General features: G+C 35.3%; 1 protein-coding gene across 6 annotated transcripts in view; it reads left to right on the forward strand.

The window, feature by feature from the left end:
• Positions 1-27930, forward strand: part of PHTF2 (putative homeodomain transcription factor 2) — a 127827-nt gene that overhangs the window by 94454 nt on the left and 5443 nt on the right. For 3 of the 6 annotated variants that reach the window (XM_047097380.1, XM_047097381.1, XM_047097384.1), the window contains 9 exons: positions 2956-3142; positions 4902-5057; positions 10635-10853; positions 17269-17397; positions 19038-19310; positions 19540-19671; positions 22557-22643; positions 26228-26383; positions 27493-27588. In XM_047097380.1, coding sequence (XP_046953336.1) covers positions 2956-3142; positions 4902-5057; positions 10635-10853; positions 17269-17397; positions 19038-19310; positions 19540-19671; positions 22557-22643; positions 26228-26383; positions 27493-27588 — 1435 coding nt within the window. Of the gene's footprint in view, positions 1-2955; positions 3143-4901; positions 5058-10634; positions 10854-17268; positions 17398-19037; positions 19311-19539; positions 19672-22556; positions 22644-26227; positions 26384-27492; positions 27589-27930 lie in introns of those variants that run through there. The other 3 variants (XM_047097382.1, XM_047097383.1, XM_047097385.1) reach the window with 3 other exon arrangements.

Below are 27930 nucleotides of genomic sequence, written 5' to 3' on the forward strand. Positions count from 1 at the left end.
TCAGCTTGGTTTGCAACTTCTCTGCGTTTAGTTTGTGAGAAACATCAGAAAGCTGCTATAGCTTAGTAACTTACTGTTGATGTCTCCTGAGGGTGTTCCATGTACTTTGAGGAGATAGTGGGGAAAGAAACAACCCAGAGAAGATTGGAAGTAGAGATAAAGAAGAGAGGAAGGGAGATAGCAGAAAGGTATGTGGAATGGGTTACTGCTAGTACTTCCATCCTCCCCTCCACCAAGAGTACATTCCCCTCAGAAAAATCCCAGAGGCAGCAGTTACTACTGATTCAAAGCCCTTTTCACTAGGCCTTTATCTTTTTGCCCTTTAGGGTTCTGGTTCACTCTGCAGGTTTTCAGCTATTTTTTCTACTTTGACTATAGGCCTCCAGGCCTGTGTTTTCAACTGCCTAGTGATCTTTCTAAGGATGTTCCTAGGCCCTTGAGGGCCAGCATTTCCATCTTCTAAGATAAATTTCTCCTCTTGCATATCCTGTCTGATTAATAGTTCTACCAATTTTCCAGTCTTCTTTCATCCCATTCATTTCCTTTTCCCCCTGTTTTTCCACCCCAGTGTAATTTCTAAGAACCTTCATAGATCCCTTTCCAGCACACTGGTCTAGCTTTTCAATTCTCACATTTTTGAGATATCAAGACTGTATTTCCCTAGGTCTTTTTCTATATCCACATGTTGCGCAGTGTTTAAGGGAGAGATGTGAAGGGAACAATTAATAACATGATTTTATCACTTTATTCCTGAGGCAGAGAGGGTCACACATTTTTCTCTGTGTCTTTTGTCTTCTGTTTTGCCCTTTCTCCTCCCTACTTTAATCCATTTTCCTCCTTCCCTCTGTAACTCTTAAATGATCTTTGTTCGATGGTTCATTCCCTTGGTCTCTCCATCTCTTAGGGTCATATAGAAAGAAAAGGGTCAGGAGATTGGGCTTCTGAGTCTTGCAACTCTATGCAGATGTGTTCTGAATGACTAGAAGGCATCAGACATCTGTGAAGCTTATGGGAAGTGTGGTCTGTACCATTTAGTAACCTTGCAGGAGAGAAGATCAGGAAGAAGAGAGGCCTGTTTGTATAAAACAAAAGCTTTTTAGGCTTTGATGAGTGTGTTAAGAAATCCTATCAGGCAATTTCCCCAAGAGGAGGCACTTGGAGGTAGTGTGGAGAATATAGTTACCTTCATAGTCAGAAGGTCTGTATTCTAGTGCTGGCTTTGCCTCTAACTAGTTCTGTCACCTTATATAAGTTACTTAGATTACTTAGATCTCTTTATATCTCTGATCCATTGTTTCCAAAATGAGTATTTAGAATAGGTGAGTTCTAAGGTCCTACAAAGTTCTAAAAGATTCCAATATGACTGAGTTAACTATAGTATTAAAGATATGTTTTTTGTGTGCATTTTTAAAAACTTTTGTTTTAAAAAGTTTTGAGAAATTTAAAAAATTTTTGTTTTTTGGCCTTTAAAAAAGCAATATAATTTTTTTCCTGCAAATCTGATACTCTGCAGAAAATTCAAGGGGATTTATTTAAATAAAGTTAAATGCAATTGCTTTTTAATAATACAGGCTTAATAATTTAGGCTTAATCTGCATTGAGCACATTTTAATTTTGTGTGGGACTTCCACTATATTTCTGCTATTTCTTTTGGATAGCTATTCTTTCACCCTCTGTAGTCTCTGAGAGTTTCTGAAAAAGACTCCTCAAGCATTGGCCTGTTAATCAAAAAGTCTTGTTTATTATTTTACATGTTGTATTTTATGTATTGAAAATAATTAAATTCCTATAAGTGAAGAATTTCAGTGGTAGCCTTTTAGGTAATTAATGGCTACATGATGCTAATATTTTTTCCAGAGTATTTCTAGTGGGTGAAAGAGGTTACTTCTTTATTTTCTTTGCGTTGTTCACGTCTACTTCTTCCATTATTTATATTTCTTTCTAATTTTTTTAAATGTTTATTTACTTTTGAGAGAGAGAGAGAGAGAAAGAGAGCAGAGGGAGGGGCAGAGAGAGAGAGGGAGACACAGAATCTGAAACAGGCTCCAGGCTCTGAGCTGTCAGCACAGAGCCCGATGTGGGGCTCTAACTTGTGAACTGCAAGATCATGACCTGAGCCGAAGTCAGATGCTTAACTGACTGAGCCACCCAGGCGCCCAGAAACTTGTATTATAAAGTTTTCCCTTTCTTCACATATTTTTATGCTACAAAAGGTCATACGGCTCCTTTGTGTACTACAATGAATTTATCAGAGATATTTATTTATATATACTAATAGTAAAGTATTGGGGTAAGCAAAAGTGTTAAAACCAAGATAAACCACCAGTCACAATTTAATAATTATAGAAACAGTTTTTTTGTTTTTTGTTTTTAAGTTTATTTTTTGAGAGAGAGCACATGCACTCGCAAGTTGGGGAGGGGCAGAGAGAGAAGGAGAGAGAGAATCCCAAGCAGTCTCTGTGCTGTCGGTGCAAAGCCCAACTTGGGGCTCGATCTCACAACCCTGAGATCATGACCCAAGCTGAAATCAAGAGTCGACACTTAACTAACTGAACCACCCAAGGACCCTTAGCAACAGTTTTTAAATAAAACTTTAAAATATATTATTAACTGTAATAAAAAGGGCAAAATTTTGATCATAGATTTTTCACAAAGACCAAGTGATTTTAATCAAGAATCATTTGATAAGTTAGGGCATGTCTCTTAGAATTGATATTTGTTAAGACCTCAAAACCAATCAAGTAAGCTAAATTAGGACATTGATTGACAATTATTGACTTACTTTTTATGATAGGTATTCTATTTCTAAATTATTTATTGTAAAAAATAAGATAGCCATTAAAATTCTGAAAAATAACTACCAGATTTAATTTTTAACAGGGCATAATTTCTATCAGTAACCCATGAAAATAAGCTAGGTCTACATAACATGCTTCTACAATTTCTTCTTTTTAGATCAAAGAAAGCGAAGAATTCAATTGATAAATCAACTGAGACTGACAATGGCTATGTATCCCTTGAAGGGAAAAAAACTGTTAAAAGCAGTGAGGAGGGAATACAAAGCCATGAACCTCAGTGTGAAACTGTTGGACCAGAAGAGACAACATGGCACACAGGAACACTGAGGAACATTTCCAGCAAAGTAAGTGTGATTTTTAAAATTGTTTGTTTGTGTGATCTTTTATCAGCTGATGGAAAGTGACTTAGACATTGGAATCACCTTTGAAGTATGTATTTTTTCCAGAATTTATTCTGTAGCCTTTACAAATCACACTGATAAAGCTGAAAATAAAGTTACTTGATTAAATTTGATTGCTAGTGTAACTTGGTACCTTCTGAATTGATTGATGGCTCCAATTTTTCCAAAATGTTAAAGCACTTGGGGTTGCCTCAGTGGCTCAGTCGGTTGGGCGTCTGACTTCAGCTCAGGTCATGATCTCACAGTCTGTGAGTTCGAGCCCCGCGTTGGGCTCTGTGCTGACAGCTCAGAGCCTGGAGCCTGTTTCAGATTCTGTGTCTCCCTCTCTCTCTGCCCCTCCCCTGCTCATGTTCTGTCTCTGTCTCAAAAATAAATTAAAAAACATGAAAAAAAATTTTAAATGTTAAAGCACTTTATAATTTATAACTGATGTTTGTTAAACCTACCTTCTCTTTCTTCATTTCTCTGTGTGTGTGAGAATTTGTTTTGAATGGAACATTTAAATTATTTTAGAAACTGAACTAGGAATGTGGCTTTCCATCCATGTTCTCCATAAGAAAATATTACCTGTTTTTCATTTCATTACCTTTGGTGTCAGCACATTTGTTCTGTTTTGTTTTGTTTCGTTTTGTTTTGTTTTTAATTTGAAAAAAAATTCTTATTGATGACATTTGTTAAGGATAGCAATTGTTTGTTTACTTTTCCAAAATAATAAAGAAATCCAGCATTTACTGTAACAAAGCCTATTGTAATATTATATATCTCTTTGTTTCTTTCAGTTTTTTTTGTTAAGTAATTTTTTCTTTAAAAAACTGTTACAATAAAACAGTATGGCCAAATTAAAAGATGTTTGCTTCTGTTACATATAGAATGTGAGCATGAACATTTATGTTGGTTCTTTGGGTTTTGAGTGAAATATGTGTTACCACTTGACAATACATGTATTTTCAGTACCAGTAGCATACAATAAATACCATGGGGTGCAGTGAAATAGAGTCCCTTACTCTGATTTTAGATTTTGGAAGCATCTAGCTCTTTAATACTGTGAGCTTCACATCACTATCATCATTCACCAGATAAGTTTTTAGTCCTGCCGCTTTCAAACACATTTTTAGCTATGTATTACCTACTAAAGTTATATGAGTTTATTGAGAAAATCAAAACTAAAGCTCTGGAGTCTCCCAGTTTCAGAATTTCCAAACTCTGGATGTCTCTTACAAATTGGTATGGACATAACGTTGTCTGTCTGATATGCACATACATACAACTGCCATTCACTTCCCCCTGCCTCATAAGCCATTATTAAACCAGGTCAGGCTTATAACTGACCGCATTTTGGGTTTGTAGAAATAGTATAATAAGTTCATCTCGGTTTTCTCAGTTCCTTTTGAAAAAATGGTCTCTGTTCTTCTTTTATCCTATTTTATATTTCTTAATTTTCGAATCTATTTCTCATCCTTTTGTGAGCAGAAATTTTATAGGACAGTATTTGACAAATAGCTGTTGAATTACTCTTAAAATTGAAATAACAGTATAGTCACTAACTTAAGACATTTTTAAAGAAAATCAGGTAATACTAATCAATCACTTTGAGGTTTTTGAAGACATATGTGTATGTATGTATAATTTAAACTCTTACAGTTTTAAAGTAACAAATTCAGTCATAAACTACCAATAAGTCTCTTCTGTACTCTCAACTTAGGATACTCAAAGGACAATAACAAATGTTTCTGATGAAGTCTCCAGTGAAGAAGGCCCTGAAACAGGATATCCGTTACGCCGTCATGTGGACAGGACTTCTGAGAGCATTCTTCGAAACAGAAAATCACACCATTATAAGAAACATTACCCTAATGAGGTATATACTTTGTCCTTATGTATATGTATACATACTTACTTATATGTTACTAATTTACAGCTTCTTTCAACAATTGAATAAAATTACTGAAATAAATATATCCCATCAGTATGAATACCTTGTTATATGACCTGGGTTTATAGAGTAGCAGTTTTGGATTTGTGTATTCCACACATGATAGATAGCTACACATTTGTTCTCATTTTGTGCATTTTCTCCAAAGACTCTCATACATTCAGTTCATTGTTTGCTTTTAAAGACAACCATCCTAGAGAGAGAATCTGTGAACGCCTGTGTTAGTCTTTTTCACAGTACGAAAGGCTTTATAGCTTCTTGATTATAGTAGAGTTATCATTCCAAATGACTTTCATGTTACTGTTACTAGTTATTGAGTTTCCTATAGTATAAAATTCAATTATTTTTTCTTCTTTGATTCTTTCTTTATTAATATTTGGTTTTCTCTAAACCCTTTTCCAACTTTTTCACATCTCTTGAAACTATTTAAATAGAAAAAGAATTTCATTCAATTGTATTTTTAGTTTTTATTCTAAGGACAGAAAACTTCATTACCTGACTTCAAGGCAGATGTCACTTGTGTCACTTTTTGATAAACATTGCCTTCTCCTCTTTTTAGACTATATTAGAATTTTTTCCTGGATGATTTAGGGCTATACTTTTGAAAAATAATATATTATGCTTGCTGTGAGTGTGAATACCTTGATTGTTTTAAGCTTAGAAGAGTTACTTGTTTGTACATTCTTCTCTGTGGTTGTAGCTCTGTTTAATCTTGCTGGTGACTGTGGCTATGTTTCTTCTCTCAGTGGCTGCCATTAGGCAGACACTAATGCCAGTGTGTCTGCTCACCTGGATCACCTGTTCACCTGGATCATCTGATATACTTGTGAAATTCAGTCTCGCTAATTTCTCAGTGTTACACTAGGTATCGTTAGAAGTCAGTTGGTACTAGAACGGATTTCAGGACCTCTTACAGAAAGAGGTCTCCACTCTCTAAGAGAATAAATTATTTGGCTTTGGAGGTACTGTTTTCACCCCATAATCTTTGCTCTTCTTGATTTGCAGCTATATTTTGAACTATTGAGATTCTTGAAGGGCAGAACAATATTCTACTGATCTTAACTTTTAAATAAATATGTTGCTTAAAATCTTCCAGGTTTCAGGTTAAATAAGGCTGATAAGTAGCAAATCGGCATTGATTGTTTTCAATCTTTGTTTAATGATGTAAAAGATTACCTAAAAATAAAATCTTGTCTTCAGATTCTTTATCTGTAAAGTGAGGAGCTTTAGACTAGAACATATTTTAAAAACTGCATTTCAGGGGCACTGGGATGGCTCATTCGGTTGAGCATCTGACTTTGGCTCAGGTCATGATCTTGCAGTTCATGAATTTGAGCTCAGCATTGGACTCTGCTGTTAGCATGGAGCCAGCTTCAGATCCTCTGTCTCCCTCTCTCTTTGCCCCTCTTCCGCTTGGGCTGTCTCTCTCTCTCTCTCTCTCAAAATTAAACAAAAAAAAATCTCTTTAAAAACTACATTTCAGTTCGAGAAAATTTTGACTCTCAAATCAACCTCACAGGGTATTTTAAAAAAGCAAAACAAGGGCGCCTGGGTGGCTCAGTTGGTTAAGCATCTGATTTTGGCTCAGGTCATGATCTCATGGCTTGTGAGTTTGAGCCCTGCATCTGGCTCTGTGCTGACAGCTCAGAGCCTGGAGCCTGCTTTGGATTCTGTGTCTCCTGCTCTCTCTGCACCTCCCCCATTTGCACTCTTTTTCTCTCTCTCTCTCTTAAAAACAAACAAACATTAAAAAAACAAACAGCAAAACGAAACCTCCTTTGAATAAGTAAAATTGAGACAGATAGCCATAGTGTTGTAATATTGTTTTACTTCTTTATGTATATATTATTCTGTTCTTTTCAAATTACTGGTGATATTTTTTTCTTTCAGGGTGAGGCACAAAGGAATCATTTTGGGAAGCACTTTGTGCTTGGGTGGAACTGGTGGTCTTCACTATAAAATGAGTGGTTAGGGATACAGCCATTTGTTATAAGGCTCTCGAATGTCAATATCTATAGATACACTTTTTTAGGGGATTTTAGTTTTTCAGGAAGAATCATCCAATCTTTGGTGGTATAGGGTGGTAGGTATTATATTAGGCTGCCGTAATGTTTGGCATCAAGGAGATTGGGAATGAGGTGGTCTTGTCATTCAGTATGTAGACTTTCACTTAACTTCTTTCCTCCCACCCCTCAACTCTCCCACCCCCACTCCTGCCCCAGTTTCTTGCCTTTTTCTACTATCCACTATGTATTATCTGGTTGTCTTCTTCTAGTCTCCTGTTGGGAAGATGGTGGTAGAGTTACTTGATTATCTGGCATAGGGGATGCCCTGTGGAATTGATACCTTCTTTTAGGCATTTGCCCAGTTGCCTGCCCCATCCTGCTTTGTTTAACTCTACAAATACCTTTCAGTTTTTATTCCCTATTGAAAATTAGGTTTCAGTTTTGATGGCAGTCATAATAAAGAAACTGTGGGCTTGGACTCAGAATATTTAAGTGACTTTGGAAAAGTTATTTAACTTCTCTGAGTCTCAGTTTCTGCCTTTGTACAGTGGAGAGAGACAAGCCTCATTGGATTGTTAGGATTAAATAAGATTTGCACAATTGCCTGGCACAAAGCATTTATAATAAATATTTTTTCTCCCCTTAATTTGATTATATGCTCAGTTTTAGCTAAATGTCTAAAATGATTTAAAATGAGCAGAGCAAACCAAATTAAATGAGCTATTAACTTGAGCTGTCTTCTTCAATTCAGAAATTTCTAATTTTTAGCCCTTATTCAGCAATTTGTAGCGGAATCCAAAGTGGCCATTAATCACCTAAATATTGCAGGCAAAATTCTGTTTGGCATGTAATCAGTTATAGACCATAATTTTTAGATTTTACATTTGTAAAGTAGCCCACTTATTAATCAGTATTTGGCAAAATGCATCTGTAAAGAATTAGAGATATTTTCTTATCCCTAAAATCACCCATTAGTTTCAGTTAAATAATCATCAGGGTTTTAATCCTGTTACTCATTTCTGTATCTGATTAGCAAATCTACATCAGAAATTAATGATAGATAATTAGCTAGTTTTATCAAAAAATTTAAACTAGCCATTACTGGTTTCCTAATGCATTCTGTGCCTTGCTAGCTAACGAAAACAGTTGTAATGAAAACTGCTTATGCTTCAAGTATTCTGGTTGGCATTAGTGAATCATATATTTTTGGAGTGCTTTTTATAAGACAAAGCAGACTGATTTTTACCTTTTTTCTTTCTGTATTTTTTTATTTTGATTTCTTTACTTACTTTCCTGCTCAACTCTTTCAAAACACTTTTACTTCTCCTTCAAACATATAATTCTCCCACAGATCCGTAATCAGCACACTAAATGTGTTTTCATGGTGCTCCATTCTAATATCAGTAAATTAATTATCAATAACCTGTCTCATTCATTCAAGATATTTTGTTAACTTGTGGTGAGGGTGGCAAAAAAATGGTTTTTGTCTTTCATTGACTTACAGTGTAATTGAGACTTATGACTTATTTGAGAATATGAAGTACATGAACATTTAATAACAGACAATATTATAGATGCTGAATAGGAATGTAAAATTTATTGTCATGAAAATAAATAATAATACCTCACTTCAGGGACAAAGGGATCACTCTAAATAGAAGGCTCCAGGGGCGCCTGGGTGGCTCAGTCGGTTAAGCGTCCAACTTCGGCTCAGGTCATGATCACACAGTTCGTGGGTTCGAGCCCCGCATCAGGCTCTGTGCTGACAGCTCAGAGCCTGGAGCCTGTTTCATATTCTGTGTCTCCCTCCCTCCCTCTCTCTCTCTGACCCACCCCTGTTCATGCTCTGTCTCTCTCTGTCTCAAAAATCAATAAACATTAAAAAAAAAAATTTTTTTTAAAAATAGAAGGCTCCAGAACTAACATTTGTGGAGCCCCTGCTTTGTACCTGGTTTTTCTTAAAAGCTACAGTGCTCATTTAATTTTCAGTGTCTCTTTAATTAAGAATAGGTGGTTTTATTCCCCCTTGGTAGAAGACTAAACTAAGGGTCAGAAACAAGGTAAGCCACCTAGAAAGGGATACAGATGGCATTTTCCAGATGCTTGGTTGAGTAGGTTGTAAAGGAGAGTAGGATACAAGGTAGGAACATAATTAGAGACTAGAGTGGCAAAGAACAAACAGGTTTAGGGGCTGGGGAGTAGCCCCTTGTCACTGGAGGAGAGGTTGTGGTAGGGACAAGTGGAGAACCAAAGTCCAAAGAATAGCACATTTGAAGACAATCATGCTGGTGAAGGAATTTGAACTTTATCCAGGAGAGCAGTATGAAGTCACAGAAGGACTTTGGTCAGAGGAATGGAAAAAAGCTGCACTTTTGGAAGATTAATCTGGAAAATGGGGAAGGCCTTTCGGATAGGGGTCAGTTAGGAGCCTCTTTATAGCAAACAAAGTGTAGATAATAAAAGCTGGTGATAGCATGAGAAGGAGAAAGAGATACACATAAAACATTTTAAAGGTTAAATTGACAGTCTTAGTGACGACATAGGATAGCTAAAAATAAATGTGAAAATTTCAGCATACTTGGCTGTAAGGATTACCATTCTTTATTCAGTAAAAGTTATTTTGAATTGTTTTTTAAGCTTATTTATTTTGAGAGAGAGAGAATATGAGCAGGAGAGGGGCAGAGAGAGAGGAAGAGAAAAAATCCCAAGCAGGCTTCGCACTGTCAGTGCAGAGCCCAATGTGGGGCTCCATCTCACAAACCATAAGGTCATGACTGGAGCCAAAACCAAGAGTCAGATGCTTAACCAACTGAGCTACTCAGGCACTCCGTTTTCAATTATTAAATCAAACTTTTACTCAGAATATTTATTTTGTACAATAACAACTCCTAGGAAAAGAAGTAAACTGATTAGAAATTATGTAACTTCTACCTTTTAGGTTTCACTTTTGTACCATAGATGACCTCAAAAACATGAGTTGGTAGTTATCTTCCTGGTATAGATTATTTACCAGTTTTACATCAGTTTCTTGAACTTCTGTTTGAAAAACAAAAACAGTAGGTACATGAGATCCACTGTTGCTAAAAAAAAAAAAAATGAGAGTAAGAAAATACTCTTAATACTCAAAATACGTTAAAGACATCAGTTAAAGTTGGTTAATATTCATTGACCATACAGTTCATATGAACTTAGGCTGGTCTTTGCTTGCCTGAATTCTGAACTTTGTATAAAAATTTAAGAGAAAACAAGCACAACCTTTGCATGCAAAATAACACTTGAGCTGAGATGTGAAATCAAATAGATTTTGATAATAAGAAAATTCTGTTACTCCTTAAACACTAATATATATCTTTAATGTTTTGCTCTCTATTTCACTGTCATTTGACAGTGTACTTGTCATTGCAGCAAAAAGTAGCAAAGTATGGTTCTGATAGAATCCTTTGATTTGGAAAGGGTACATAAATTGTATTAATGTCAAAGAATATCTTGATTTCAGGATGCCCCTAAATCGGGTACTAGTTGCAGCTCTCGCTGTTCAAGTTCCAGACAGGATTCTGAGAGTACAAGGCCAGAATCTGAAACAGAAGATGTATTATGGGAAGACTTGTTACACTGTGCAGAGTGCCGGTCATCTTGTACCAGTGAGACAGATATGGAAAATCCTCAAATTAATCCAAGTGTGAAAAAAGAATATAGAGACGACCCTTTTCATCAGGTTAGTTTACAGCATTGGGTTATTTGGGGCTCTCAGTCCAGCTTTTTTGAATGTATGTACAAATTTTGTAGAGGTAAAGAAAAAGCTTACATTCAATTAAAGTAATATTCCTGTGATTTTTTTTTTTCCTTTTTATGTGAGCTGTAGTCTGGCTTCATTGGAACATAGAATCTCAGTATTTATATTATGGTTGTGTCTCTGACGTTGCTACTGAGAGGTTGTTGGTAAATGGAGTTTTGTAAGTCAAATTGTGTTTTAGATGCATTAGTCCTTTTCTCCCTCAGCATACTTCATGGTCAGACCAGCACTCATGGCCTTAACTCCACCTATAAGGTTGTAATTCACAAATCTATATCTCAATACCAGATTTATATCTCCCAAGAGCCCATATAATGAGAATCACATATGTAATTTTAAATTTTCAGGTAGTCTCATTTAAAATGTTTAAAAAGGTGAAATTAATTTTAATATGTTTTACTTAGCTCAGTATATTCAAAATATTTTCACTTCAACTTACAACCAATGTGAAAAATACTAATGAAATACTTTCCTTTTTTTATACTAAGTCTTCAAAATCTATTGTAAGCCCTGACAGGCACAACTTATTTAGACTAGCCACTTCAAGTACTGAATAGCCACATGTGAATAGGGTACCATATTGGACAGCACACCTCTACAGCATATCTTCTTTTGAATGTTCCACCAGTATCTCAAATTTAACCAAACACCCCATCTTCCCTTATAAATCTGTTTTTCTTCTGGGACTCAAAATCTTAGTGAGTGACATCTCCATCCATCCACTCACCAGTCCAGAAACATGGTGGTTATTTAAAATTTTCACTCTTCCTCTTCTTTCTCTTATTTAACTTTTCATCAAATCCTAAAAATAAAACCAACAACTAAACTCTTAGAAAATTAGAGGTAGAAGGGAACTTCCTTAATCCACTAAAAGGTAGCTATCAAAGAGCTATAGCTTCTAAAAACCTATAATGATGAGATTTTAGAAGTGTTTCTATTAAAGGCAGAAACACTCAGAGATGTCCATTATCACTGCTTTTTCTATCAAAATTCCACCAGTTATGTTTGTTTGTCTGTCTGGTTGAACTTAGACTGATTTAAAGTCCACATTGAAGAGCAAAATGTCAAGAATAACTGAAGCAGTTTTGAAGAACAACAGGGAGACTTTCCCTACCGGATATAAAAACTTACTTAGAAAGTACATATAGTAATAAAGATAGTATGCTATGGGCGTCTGCTATAGACTGAATGTTTATGCCCTCCCCCACCCACTCACCAGTTCCTTTGGTGAAACCTAAAGCCCAAGGTGATGGTATTTGGAGATAGGGCCTTTAGGAGGTGATTAGGTTATATGGGTGGAGCCCTCATGAATATGTAGAGTGCACTATGAAAGAGACCCCAGAGAGCTCCCTTGCCCCTTCTACCATTATGAGGTTACAGCAAAAAGAGGGCAGTCTCTGAGCCAGGAAGTGGGATCTCTCAGACACCAAAACTGCCAGCACCTTGATCTTGGACTTCGAGCCTCCAGAATTGTGAGAAATAGACTTCTGTTGTTTCTAAGCCATAGAAATTCTGTGGTATTTTCTTATATCAGCCCAAGCAGACCAAGGCAGTGTATAAACAAACAGACCAATGGGACAGAATAAAAAACCCTAAAGTAGTGCATGTTACATGGATCTCTAATATATGACGTAAGTGGCATTACAACCATTGGGAGAAGAATGAACTCTTCAGTATATAGTTATAGATCAAATGATTATTCATATACAAAAATATATTCCAGATAGTTCCTAAATGTGAAGAAACAAAACCTTAAAATGTTTACAAGAAAATATAGGAGAAAAATCTTTGTTACTTTTGGTAAGAGAAGAATTTTTTAAAGAAGAACACAAGAAACACATTCAAATATCAAAATGAGGCAATCAATAATTCATATATCCTAAAATTTAAAACTTTGGGCTACAAATTAAGCCATAAACATTGTTAAAAGATGGAGAAATAGAATTGAGGGAATGTTTTGACCCCACCCCACCCCCCCAAGATGTGAGATTTTTGAGCACCTGTGTACATAGGGGAAACCCAGGAGGGAAGGACTGAAGAGATACAGGAGAAGAAGTTGTTGAATGAGATTTCTTAGGATTCTAGAGGGGAACCATAATTAGGAAGTTTTGCCTTTGATAGGAAGGGGAACACATCTTCTGCTGAAATAGGAGGAGTAAGTGCACAGAGAAAAATTAGTAAGATGATGAAAGGATTATTGCCTAATGTAGTGCAGGAGGCCAGGAGGTCTGTTAACAACAAGTGAGATGATAGAATTGGTGGTGACGGCTCATAGTTATCATTTGTGAAAAGTGAAGAGAGTTTGTTTGTGCATGTATTCAAGCCAATGAACACATTAAGAGTCACACTGCCATATTGTTGAGGGTCCAGATGGAATCTGAAACCATGAATTTGTGATTGCTCAATCCACACAGTTGTGTGATAGTCTCTGAAATACAGTTATGATAATCAATAAAGCAAACATTTAAAAAACATTCACTACATGCCAGGCACTGTGCATAGTAATCTAGAAGCATTATGTCATATGATTTTCACAACCTACAACAGTGTAGTGTATCTTTTATATATGGTTATATATTTATTTCATAGATGAGAAAATTGAGGCTCAGAATTAAATAACACACCCAAAGTCACACAATGTAGGTGCTCAGTAAATAGTTGTTATTCAAGGAACAGGAGAGACCATGAAATAATGGAAATGCTAAGAGTCCAAACAATGTTAGATATCAGAGAAGAAAATGAAACCAAGAAGGGGATAGACTGAAGGATAGGTGTGTTCAGAAGTGTTTTAGAATTGAAGGTTTGTGAGACCTGGTAAGATGAGAAGTCGAGCAATTCAGTGTGTTGACAAGGCCCAGACTATGGCCATGGGAGTAGCTGAAGGTCCTTGGAATTTAAGAAGCAAAAAATAAGAAACAATCCATGAGAATAGGTTGTTGGATGAGTCACCTGGATATTCATCTAAGTCACTGGGCAGAGAGCTGGAATTGAAGTTTAGGAAAATGCCTGTGAGCTATTTTCCCAGTGACACCATCAGAGGCATAGAAACAGGGACTGTGTGTTCTTTTGCTCATAGTTGTATCACACAGTGCTTGGTACTTAGTAGGTGTTTAACAAAAATTGAGTAAATGAATGAAAGGAAATACAGTTTTTTCAAAGCATTCCAAATTGTTTTTAAAGAATGCTGTACAGAATTAGTTGGCCCTAAATCTATCCCACTACTCTGCTCCTTTTTGGTACAATTTTTAATGTTCTACTCTGCATATTAATCACAGTATCACAGACTTACATTGGTTTTGCTTGCGGATTAAAGACTTGATTTTACACACATTTCTTATTCTCAGGCTTCTAAAAAATGAGCTCATATCTTCAGTTTTAATAGTAGCCATGTAATGGAAATTAGTTCCCTTTAATGAAAAGCTACCAGTTTTTTCTTATTAGACTAAGATCTGTATTGGGTTTGGAAGACCGTTTTCTGCCCACCATAAAAACTGAAAAATACCTCCTTACGAAGAAACAATGAGCATCTGAATCTGTGTGTTCTAGGCAGGATGTCACCAAATCTGTAGTTTTGTTTTATTGTTTGTTTTATTTTCTTTGGAAATAGTAACTGAAACATTTCTACAGCAGAAAACTTCTCTCCCCCAGTCATGGCTGAGTATATAATAAAGTATGAGGCCATATTCAAGTGAAATTCATTTTGCAGTAGGTGAAGCCAGATTTTAATGGGTACAGTTCCCACAGGTAGAAACTGCAGTAAAGCGGTTGTCATGGTGAATTTACTTGAAATAAAACATGGTACCAATTAAGTGTTAATGTTTTCAGGCAGTTTTGAATGAACATGAAACAAAGCAGTTGAGATTTTGAATGAGGATCCAGATTTTAGTCTGAAAAATATACCAAGAAGAACCTATATGATAAAATTATGAAATGGAATTATTCAGTTTTCCTTGAGCCTTTCTGAAAAAGCATTTCATGTACTGCTGCTCTTCATACACTGTAGACAGCACATGTTGCAACAAGACTGTGGTTTCAGAATATATTTCACACACACAGATACAGGGTTGGGTTGGGTTTTTCTTTTTTTTTTTTTTTTCCCCAGTTAACTCTTTTTAAATTCACCAGTTTCTAGTTGCTCTCTTTCTCCTACTTGTTGGCTTTCTAGAAATAGGAAGATGATATCAAATGCTAAGTAAAGTAACTGCAAAGGTGACTGGGCAAAATGAATACTTTTGGAGGGTGAACTTCTTGAATTCCTATTTCTGTCCTAGATAGACCTTGATATGCCTTGCTTCATGTAATTGGGAAGGCTTTAATTCACTGTTAACAGACTGAGAGTTTAAAAAGATTAGAAGCCTGTAAATCAGTGGTTGAAATCTTGTCTCTCCAGGCTTTACACTCTGCATTCAGTTTCTAGCTCTTCTTCCTAGCCTTTGAGCCCATGTTGTTTCATAATGATTAAATTTCCGTGGAAAGCAAATAACTTTTATCCTAGTTAGAATATTTTGTGGAATTAAGTGGATAGTTAATAACTAGTGTCTTAACAGTTTTGAAGGCTCTCCAATAGTGAAATATATGCTATGATGGTTAGTGTATATTAAAATACTGAATACCGTATCTTTGGGAAAGATAAATTTTTAGAGAAAACTTTTTCGTAGTCAAGTAAACTAAATGTAAAAGAACTTTGCTAATAATATGGCTAGTGGCATTACGGTTTGCTTGTAATTATTCATCAATTTTTATTCTGCTTGTAGTAAACCTGGTATATATAGCTTTACATGCAGAAAATTAATGTTCGATTCAGAATGATAATAACTTCCCATATCTGTTTTCTTACGTATTATTAATGACTATTTTATATCTTTAATCAAAACAAATCAATGCAATTTTATTCTCCCTACAGGAAAATAATTCCTTAAGTTTTCAAAAAACTTACCTTTACCATATTTTAATCACATTTCTGTCCTTCAGAGAATAACTATAACTATAGTAGATTCTTCTACTCATTGTTAGAAGTTATTTTAATGAAATATGTTATAAAAATAAGTTAGTAATACTGAATGTAAATTCATCCCATTTTGGGTCTAATCTTTTAATGTTTTAACTTCTCATGAATATCTGATAAGGTAAAGATTAGTGTTGAATTTTGTTGCTGTCTTTAATCCCCAACCATCCTATTTTGAAGTTTTATTTATTTATTTATTTATTTACTTATTTATTTAAAGATTTTATTTAAAAATTTTTTTAATGTTTTATCTGTTTTTGAGAGAGAGGGAGACAGAGTGTGAGTGGGGGAGGGGCAGAGAGAGACGGAGACAGAATCTGAAGCAGGCTCCAGGCTTCAAGCTGTCAGTGCAGAGCCCAACACGGGACTCAAACCAACGAACCATGAGATCATGACCTGAGCCGAAGTCAGACACTTAACCAACTAAGCCACCCAGGCGCCCCTAAAGATTTTATTTTTAAGTAATCTCTACAGCTAATGTGGGGCTCATACTCACAACCGCAATAGCAAGAGGCACATCTTCTGACTGAGCCAGCCAGGCACCCCAAAGTTTTATTATTTTAATTATCTAAAACAAACAAAAAAAAACAAACTTAAGCATCTGATGCTTTGTATTAAGGCTTTCAATTTTTCTTTTTTTTTTTTTTTTTTTTGCCTTTTTCTATTTCTTGAAACATTGAGAGAGTACTTTTAGTATCATGTGCTTCCATTTGCAATATATACTCAAAGGAACAAAAAAAGTTAATCCTTTGGGGAAATGCTAGATTAAAATACAGAAAAGTAACTAAATTAAATAATGAGGGTAAGGGCATGAGGAAGAGTCTCTTCCAGGATGAGATTGTATCACTGTTTAGTCTTTCAGAAAGGTTTAAATCTTAGCTGTCATGTGCTTTGTATTGAACGACCGTAAGTTGGAGAGTCAATAATATGAGCAATTTGATATCCATTTGTTTTTGAACACTACTATATTAGTAGCTATGTAGACAATTGACAACTAAGGGCTTTTGCTGACACATTTTAGAGGATTTTTGAATAGTAGCTTGCCTAACACCTATTAGAGGAAGTTCTTAATGTACACATTTTTATAACTGTTATTTTTATGCCATCTGTTCAATGTATATGCTAATTAATGTTAAGATAGAATTTTAGTGTCTTTGAAATTGGCTGTATGTAGATACAGGTATACCCATGTTCAGACATATATATGTTCTGTTTTATAAAATATGATAATGCATTCACCAATTTGTTTTTTAGTGTATTTTATATATATACACACGTTTTATTTATGAAATGTGATAAATGTATTCACCAGTTTCTGTTTATTTTTTATAGAGTCATTTGCCCTGGCTCCATAATTCCCACCCAGGATTAGAGAAAATAAGTGCTATAGTGTGGGAAGGCAATGACTGCAAGAAAGCAGACATGTCTGTGCTTGAAATCAGTGGAATGATAATGAACAGAGTGAGTGCTTAAATATTATTCTTTTAGTTCAAGAATAAGACAGCAATTATTAATATAATAAATAATTACTAGGATGTTATGTTTACAACTTATCTCATTTCTTCAACATGAAAAAAAAGTATTTGTATTTGGTCCTGTTTGTGATTTATACAGTGATTTGTCACCAAACCACCGTCATGCTTTAGTGTTTTCATTCTTCTGACCAAGAACAGATGATGCAATTTAAAATTTTCTTCTTTTATGTTATTCTTTCTTTTGCTTTCCATGGATCAAATTGTGCTAGACATACACAAGTGTTGATGAAGGCTTATTTTCCTGTGTCCTCCCTCCTGCTTCATTTATTATTTAAAAAAATCAAAATAGAATATTTATATTGATACTTGCTTGCCCACTTAAATATATAGAAGTAAATGCAGCTAGAGGTAACAGGTCTTGAGTAGTTTCAGGAGGTAGAGTACAAATACTATGGGTTTTAATTTCAGTTATGAAATTGTGTCTTTTATGAAATCATTACTACTTTTTAAATTTTATCTGATTCCTCTTGGGCAAGTAGGCATGATTTAACTTGGACTTTTTTTAAAATTTTGTAAAATGTTTATTTATTTTTGAGAGACAGAGAGACAGTGTGAGCGAGGGAGGGGCAGAGAGAGGAAACACAGAATCTGAAGCAGGCTTCAGGCTCTGAACTGTCAGCACAGAGCCAGACTCCGGGCTCAAACTCAAGAGCATGAGATCATGACCTGAGCCGAAGTCAGAAGCTTAATCGACTGAGCCACCCAGGCACCCCAATTTTATTTACACTTCTAAATTTCCATGCATTGTTCATTATGTAAGAACTATTATGCATACTTTATGGAGGACAGAAATTAAAGTAACTGCTCTAGAAATTGATTTCCATCCTATGACATACTCCTAAGGAATCTCTGGAGATGTGGATGTAGTTGGTGCTCCATACCTTAGCTGTCTGTGAACTAGCAGGTTGTTTCCAGAATGTATAATATGATGATAGAAAGTTAGCTAGATCCCTCCCAGTCCTACCAGTCTTATACTTCCCATTATTTAATTTCCAGTTTCCTTTTTCATAATTCTCCCTTTCCCCCCCTAACACATTTTCTTTTAAAATGGTTTTAAAGTATTAAGGAGATATCCATTTGTATACTGAGCTCTTTGAAGGAAAACACAGATTGCAAATTTATCAAATAAGTTTAATTCTAGATTTTTCTTTTTATGTACTGAGCTTAAGTGGATATGAGATCTCATTCTTTTTAATATGGAAGTATTTGTGAATATTTCTAACTTTTGAAATAGTGAGATCTATAGAATTTTTTCCCCAGACCTAGGTAAGACCAAAATAGTTCATCCTTTTGCATCTACTTAGTGAATTAGAAATCTGATAATGAACTGTTTTTAAAAACTGAACATATAATGACTTACAATCTACCTGTAATATGCTCTCAAACTTTGAGTCAATTTAAATTTCATTATTCGTGTATTAAAACTCATATATTTTAACAAAATGATTTTATACCACTATAAATAAAATAATGCCTAATAGGAATTCATTTTACTGTAGATAAAATTTATGTATGGTTGGGTTTCTTTCTGTCTCTCTCTCTCTCTCTCTCTCTCTCTCAATATAGGTGAACAGCCATATACCAGGAATAGGATACCAGATTTTTGGAAATGCAATCTCTCTAATCCTGGGTTTAACTCCATTTGTTTTCCGACTCTCCCAAGCTACAGACTTGGAACAACTCACAGCACACTCTGCTTCAGAACTTTATGTGATTGCATTTGGTTCTAATGAAGATGTCATAGTTCTTTCTATGGTTATAATAAGTTTCGTGGTTCGTGTGTCTCTTGTGTGGATTTTCTTTTTTTTGCTCTGTGTAGCAGAAAGAACTTACAAACAGGTGAGTATAATATAGAATTTTGAATAGAGAATATTTTATCCTTTTCATAATAGATAATTCCTGAAGTATTTTAGTATTTCATTAAATCATTTGACCCGCTAATTATTTTCCTGTTTTGTTTTTGTAGTACTTAAGCAAATACAATCCTATAACAAGCCATATTTTGTTGATTTTTGTTTTTCTGTGGTAATCTACTTGAAAATTAATCCTTATCCTAATCTGTTTCTAGCGATTACTTTTTGCAAAACTGTTTGGACATTTAACATCTGCAAGGAGGGCTCGAAAATCTGAGGTTCCTCATTTCCGGTTGAAGAAAGTACAGAATATAAAAATGTGGCTCTCTCTCCGGTCCTATCTTAAGGTAGAATGGTAGTGATAAAAGTACTCTTAACATGCTGCCTTCCTCTCAGAGTTTCTCTTTTTTCAATATGGGTGTATGTCTAAATGTGTAGTCACCTGTGTACACAACATGCTGCTGCGTGGTCATACTTAGTGTTCTTTTCAATCCATATTCAGAAATTGAAAATAAATGTTTAACTGGTTCTTTAGATAAAACACCTGAGGTCTAAAAGGCTTACATACATTTTTATGTAGATCATTCAAGATCAGATTGTCATAGATTTATATTTTATTTATTTTTAATTTTTTAATTTTTTTTAATTTTAATTTTTAATTTTTTTTTAATCGAAGCATAGTTGACACACAATGTTACATTAGTTTCAGGTGTACAACATAGTCATTCACCTCTGTGTGCTATGCTATGCTATGCTTACCACTGCGTGTAGCTACCGTCTATCACCTTACAGCACTAATACAATACCATTGATTATATTCCCTAACCTGTGCCTTTTATTCCTGCGACTTACTCATTCCATAACTGGAAGCCTGTACCTCCTACTCCACTTTGCCCATTTTGCCTATCCGCTCACCCCCTTCCCTCTGGCAATCATCAGTTTGTTCTTTGTATTTATAGGTCTGATTCTGCTTTTTGTTTGTTTATTCATAGGTTTTGTTTTTTAGATTTGACAATAATCTTTTTTTCATAAATCTCACCAACTTCTACTCATTCAGAAGCTTAAAGATTTTATTCATACCTAGAATGGTTATCAGAAGCCAGCAGAGGGAGCCCACTGCTTAAAAAAGAATTTAAAAAAACTAATCAGTGAGTATCCTCACTGAAGTGGCCTATTACTATTTAAAAATATTAGCTTGCAGTTCTAAGCCATTCTCTTCATGCTGTTCTTTTCCCTTAATCTTTTAGAATAACTTTCCTAATTATGGCAGTAAGATATAAAAACTCAGGAGGGAAATGGGGAACTTCTGAATTAAGTTTAGGAAAGCACTTCTTCTGAGGATTATTTCTTTGCTACATTAAGATGCAGTGATTTTCATTATGCATGGAGTAATCAGGCCTTAAATAAAGCTGGCCAAAAGATCAGAAACCCTCTGATATACCTAGATCTTTAATGCTTTTCATTTTGAAGTAACAATGAAAGAAGTGGAAAAAAGTTTGCACTATTTGTCTACCCTTCTATTTAAAAAATTCATTGTTCATAGATTTAATTTAGTCTCCATGGGGAAATGCTAAAAATTGGCATGGATTATTTTTACTCACTGTGACTTTTCTGTTATGTGGAGGGATGAATATGATCTTTGTTACGTGGCTTAGTGAGAAGCCATCTGTAATTCGTCCTCATTATCAATCTGTTATATAAGTAGATGTTGTATTCTTTTGTACATTGTTTGTTTCATTCAATAAACATGTATTTAACGCTAACCACTTAACATCCACTACTGATGACATGCAAGGCCTTACCTTTCGGAGCTTAAAATTTAGCGAGGAAAATCTGTAGCCCCAGACCTAGGAATTATCCTTGGTATTTATTACTTCCCTCTCTTGCATTTCCAACATCCAACTCATCACCATTTTCCACCCTTTCTACTTCCAAAATATATCTTGGATCCATTTACTTCTTTGTTTCCATGTCAGCAACCTGAATGAAACCTTCAATCATCTGCTTTGGGCTACTGTAGATGCCTGTTAACTGTCCTCCTGCATTCAGGTTTCCTCCTTCCAATACATTCCTCAGTCTGCCACCAGAGGTCTTTTTAAAATGTAGGTTTCATTATACGATTCTTTAAAAAATTTTTTTTCAATGTTTTTATTTATTTTTGAGACAGAGAGAGACAGGGCATGAGCAGGGGAGCGGCAGAGAGAGAGTGAGACACAGAATCTGAATCAGGCTCCAGGCTCTGAGCTGTCAGCACAGAGCTCAACGCGGGGCTTGAACTCACAGACTGTGAGATCATGACCTGAGCCGAAGTCGGATGCTTAACCGACTGAGCCACCCAGGTGCCCCTCATTATGTGATTCTTAAAACTTTCTGAGGGTTCTCCATTGCTCTTAAAGGACAAAATCTGAACAGGGCTTATCAATGCCCTTCGTGACCTAGCTCCTGAGGATATCCTGTCTCCCTTGTCTCATTTTGAAACACTTTCCTCTCTGCATTCCAGCCATACCAGACTGCTTCAGTTCTTTGAATGCAATATTATTTTTACTGTTTTGTGCTTCTTGCACTTGTCCTTCTTTCTGCCAGGAACACTGCCATGTGCTATCATACCTGAGCACCCTATTCTGGTATAAATATCACAGTATCAGGAAGATCTTCCCAGGTTATCTTCCTAACTTGCCTGTAAGAGTTAGGAGTGTGGGCCTGGGAAAGATCTCCTTAAGGAAGTGATACTTAAACCAAATTCTCTACCAGTTTTCTCCGAGCATCCTTTACCTTTCCTTTATAGCACTTATTACAACTGATCACATATATCTGTGGCTATAAGCTTGATGTCTGACTTCCTGCTACTTCCTGTGAAGGTAGGGACTGTGTGTGTTTTGTTCTCTGCTGTATTTTCAGTGCCCAGCACAGCGCCTCATTCTGAGAAGGTGCTCAAGAAATATCTGTTGAATAAATGATTAGTGTTTGACAAAATATTTGGAATGAAAGGAAATGAAAAACGTGGAAGTTATGCTAAGAATTCTATGCTATGTATTCACCATGTTTACTGTATTGCAAATCCTCAGGAAATAGTAACACTTTGTAATTAAAATTCATCCAACAAATTAGGTATATTTTCAACATTGTAAGCTATGATCAACCTGCAGGGATGGATCAACACTTTAATTGAAAGCATGGAATTAGCTGCTAATTAGTAAATATATTTAAAAGCATTTTTCCTCTTTTTCCCCAGCGTCGAGGTCCTCAGCGATCAGTCGATGTTATAGTTTCATCTGCTTTCTTGTTGACTATATCAGTTGTATTTATCTGTTGTGCCCAGGTGAGTTGACTTGTTCTGTGTAGAAAGTAGATAATCATATCTATAATTATTGGGCTCCAGAAAGCTTTCTAATAATAAACAACCACAGTAGTAATATTATAAGGAAGCCTAGTTATACAAGTTTTGAAATTGACCTTTTGCAGTTTTTTTTCAGTAGAATAAATAAATGGGTCTTATTCATCTCTGTGTCATGAGCAGTGGCTAGCATAGTCTCAGATGTCTATTGATTGAATATATAGTAATTACTTTTTCTCAGTCACTTACCTGGTTATCTTTATTTCCCAAACAAACTTATTAGTGGCTAGAATTGCAAAATTGTTTCAGACTGTTTTTCACAAATCTCTGCTTTATTCACACGTAGTATTCTTTCATTTTATATCTGAATCCTCACTGTGACATGACTGCCTCAGGCTCTGAGAAAGAACTCTCATTGTCCAAGACTAGTCAGGAAGCACAGAAGTATCTCAGGATATTCTGCGTTATAAAATTAAACTTCCATTTCAAGTACTGTGACATACTAGATTACCTGAAGATTCTTCTGCTTTAAAATACTGTTTGGTCCAGAGGGTGGGTGGAAACTTAGCTGTTTAATATTCATATATAAGGTCTTCTATGTACATATTACATGCATATCTGAGTTTATAAGACAGTAAGGGGCCAAAAATGAAGATAAAGCTAAAAAACAGAGCAGTTAAGTATATGTGTTAATGCTGTGAGAGCGCTAGGATGAGGAGGTGAGGTACACTGTCAATCTTTGTATCCTAGAGACTTGAGATTTAGGCCCACAAGAGGACAGAAGATGAGGCCTCAGCCTGCATACACCCTTATACATGCTCCCCCCCGTAAACCAGACCCCTTACAGGACTACGGTCTCCATGAAAAGGTAGAATAAGAAAAACAGCCTGTCCACCAGCCCAGGAGGATAATAAGAAAGCGCATCTAACTCTGCCTGGACTCTGACTAGAATGGGGGGATAAGTCTCTGCCCTAAGAATATGTAACTGTAGGTCTGCCCTTATTAGAGGTTCAGGGTTTAAAATGTGCATTACAGATCTTGTCCTGTAATCTCCGTGTCAAGAAGTTAATATAAAAAGCGGTCCTAGGATATTTGGCAGAAGCAAAACCAAGATTGGTTCTTGGGGAATGTGACTTCAGCCTAGGCCTCAGGATGTCCACAGATGAAGAAGCCTCTTGAGGTTTCAAAACACTGAAGAAACCATCCATGTTGAGCCAGTCAGTGAACCAACAAGCAGGAGATTAGCTGCCTCAGATGATAAACTGATCAGATAAGAACTATAAGATAAAGACACAGATAACACTATGAAAAAAGAACAGATTTGAAAAAGAACTGACAGCACTTCAGAGAAATGAAAAATTCAGTTATTGACATTAACAACACAATAAAAAATAGCAGATTGAAGACAGCTAAAAATAGTGAATGGGAGATGGAAGAAGTTACCCAAAATATAGGACAGAGATAAAGAGATGGAAATATGAAAAGGAGATTGAAACATGGGAGAGAGCCAACATATATCCATAGGAATTCCAGATGGAAAGGAGAAGGAGAGCAATATTTGGAGAGATAATGGCTAACAGTTTTTCTGTGTTGCTAAGACCTTAACTTTGGATTTAGGAAGCACAACAAGAATAAGAAGGAGCAATAAATATAAATCTACACTCAAGACACATTGTGGAAGAACTACAGAACACCAAAACAGAGAGAAAAGTCTTAAAAGCAACCAGGAGGAAAAGACTGATTTCTTTACTTACAGTTCCTTATTGCATGTTAGCCTTTTGTTCCAAGCTTAATTTCCATGTTCCTGAAGTACATCCTGTAGTAATTCTGTCTCTTAGGAAGAGGCAGGCAAATACTAGCTATAAGAAAGCTGGTGAGTTCATATTAATATCAGATGAAATGACTGTAATCTAAGTTCAATGGGGGATAAAGGGAAACGTGACAAAAATTAAAAGAATAATTCATCAAGGTCTAATAATTCTCAGCTTGTATGCATGTAATCCAGTAACTTCAAAATATATGTACAGATAGCCAAAATCAATAACACTAAGAAGTTATTTTTTTTTTAATTTTTTTTTTCAACGTTTATTTATTTTTGGGACAGAGAGAGACAGAGCATGAATGGGGGAGGGGCAGAGAGAGAGGGAGACACAGAATCGGAAACAGGCTCCAGGCTCTGAGCCATCAGCCCAGAGCCTGACGCGGGGCTCGAACTCCCGGACCGCGAGATCGTGACCTGGCTGAAGTCGGACGCTCAACCGACTGCGCCACCCAGGCGCCCCAAGAAGTTATTTTTAAAACCTCATTGGAAGGTTTTAACACATTTCTTTCAGTAATTGATAGATTAAACAGACAAAAAACAAACAAACAAAAAACAATGAAGATATGTACCTAAACAAGATAGTTTAAATTTTGTTCTAAAATTAGAGAATACATATTCTTTTCAAACACAAGGACAGTTTACAAAACCTTCCTATGTACTTGGACACAAAGTAATTCTCAGCTGAGACAATGTAGACCACTTAATCTAACAGTAATGCAGTTACGGTAGAAAACAATGACAGCAGCAAAAAAACTCATACATTTGGAAATTTTAAAGCATATAAATAACAAATATTTAGAAAGCATAGTGTATTAAACTGTAAGCTACTGACACAGTTGAGAAATTGTTTAAAGAATGCTAGTATAAATTACTTTATATCATTAAAGTTGAAAACCTAGGTGGACAATTTGGTACAAATGCATAATGTACTAAATCTGACTCGAAAACTGAAAACCTGAGGAGACCTGTAACTACAAAGTAGTATTGATTCAATAGTTTAAAACTTTGCCACCAACAAAAATCCTCCAGACCCATGTGGTTTTACAGTTGAATTTTGCCAATTATTCAAATAAACAGTAATTCTAATCTTACACAAAACACCTCGAGAGTAGAAAAAAAGGAACTATTCCCCAACTCATTTTGTGTGACTAATAGAATCTTGATACCAATTGACTTGAGAGACAGTATAAAAATGGAAAACTGTGAGCTTATTTTCCTTATTAACTTCAATGCAAAATACTAGGAAGATGAAGCCAGCAACTTAATAACAATAAATATGCCATGACCAATATAGTTTATACCCGGAATGCAAAGATTTTCAACTCACAAATCTGGTTTGAGCTCCTGTAGTTGATTAAAAAAGGAGAAAACATATGATCATCTTAACAGATGCAGAAAACAAATTGGTGAATTTCAGTGGAGATTCATAATACAATGACTGGAAAGTACTATTCTTAAAGTATATCTTTAAAAATTTAAAGCAGACATTGTACATACGATATTTATTACCTTAGGGGTATTTACTTTAAAATTGGGAGTAAGGCAGTTACCCTCTCTACCTTCTTGTTATGGGTTTTGATTACATTATTGATGTGTTTGAAATATTTCATAATAAATGTGGAATGTTTTTAAAATAAAAATACTATATTCGTGATCAATTTGTATGAAATAAAATGTTATTTCCTTTAAAAAAGAAATTGTTTGAATCACATTGCTGCTTCATGTTGCCTTTTTCGTACACTTTTAGTTGCTTCACGTGCATGAGATCTTCCTTGATTGTCACTACAATTGGGAACTAGTAATCTGGTGCATCTCGTTAACACTTTTTCTCCTAAGATTTGTTACCCTTGGATCAGAGACAAGTAAAAAATATAGCAATACCTCAATATTACTTACTGAACAGGTGAGAATGCATGTTTATTGTAAGTTAATGCCTATAATCTACATATTAAACTAAAAATCTTTTCATTTGCTTGAGGTTTTTTAGGAACCTGTTTTTAGATTGCATTTGTGTTACAAAGAAAAACTTGACATTTGATAGGACATGAGCCTTTCTTCAATGTTCCTGCCTTGATGCGGCTTTCAAGTCTGACCTGTTGTTTTACTGTTTCACTTTGATTTGACAAGAAGCAAGTACTATTTATAGCAGTGATGAACTTTAAACCATTAGTGGGATATGTTTCCTTGGCAGTCTAGCAGAGCCATATTTGAAGAAGTAGGAATTTTTTATTCAGTAGGAAGGATAAAGCATAAGAATTTTGATGGTTGACTTTGTTGTGTATTAATTTGTTTAATATTTTCCTTACCATTCCATAGGAATTACTCAAAGAAACTTACTGCCAGTGAAAATGTTTTGAGTAGTTTTGCCAGGGAAAGTATGATTTTTAAGAATCAGTAATCCTGTCACATGAGCTCAATTAAAGGGAAAGGGGAGAGCAGCAAACAAACCAATTGATCTACTTTAGTTATTACTTACTCTTTTGTTCGTTTTGGCTCTAGGAGTAAAGTATTTCACCTATTAAATAATGAAATCAAGTTTTCCTTTCTTGTGTCAGCTTTAATCTGAAAAGTTTAAAATTTTATTATAAAATGTTTACTGTAAGAAATTTGGAATATACAGTAAAGTATGAAGGAGAATATTAATGTCATCTATAACCTCAATACCCGGAGAAGCACCATGAATGTTTTAGTGACTGTCTTTCAATTCCTTTTAAAAATGAGTATTTGTTGGGGCACCTGGGTGGCGCAGTCGGTTAAGCGTCCGACTTCAGCCAGGTCACGATCTCGCGCTCCGTGAGTTCGAGCCCCGCGTCGGGCTCTGGGCTGATGGCTCGGAGCCTGGAGCCTGTTTCCGATTCTGTGTCTCCCTCTCTCTCTGCCCCTCCCCCGTTCATGCTCTGTCTCTCTCTGTCCCAAAAATAAATAAACGTTGAAAAAAAAAATGAGTATTTGTTGTAATTTTAAGTATTTTTAACTATTCATTCCTCGTTTTCATTCCTTTTTTTATAAAAGATAAACCTCTACTTGAAAATGGAGAAGAAACCTAACAAAAAAGAGGAACTGACACTAGTGAATAATGTTTTAAAGCTGGCTACTAAACTGCTAAAGGTAAAAATAAAACTGAAAATGGATATAATGTAGAATATGCTGTTCTGACATTTTATCTTAGTCTTTTGTTTGCAGATCCTATCTTATGTTTGGTTTTTATGATTATCCAAATTGTTTCCAAATTATATTTGAACACATTTGTGTCATGTACATTTTACTTATTGTAAAACTAACCAGTGTGATCCAAATCATATCATTTTGAAATTTTAATAACTTTTGAAAATTTAAGACTTTAATGTTTAAAGTATTTAGAGGTTGGTATCTTTGGAAATTTTGCCTCCTAGTACTTAAAATAGATTTCAAAAAGGGAGATTTGGTGTTAATTTGGAAATTTTCTCATTT

The sequence above is a fragment of the Lynx rufus genome, unplaced genomic scaffold (assembly GCF_022079265.1).
Source record: "Lynx rufus isolate CCGP_SWC_20201006 ecotype Redwood Valley unplaced genomic scaffold, mLynRuf1.p SCAF_4, whole genome shotgun sequence".
NCBI lineage: Eukaryota > Metazoa > Chordata > Mammalia > Carnivora > Felidae > Lynx > Lynx rufus.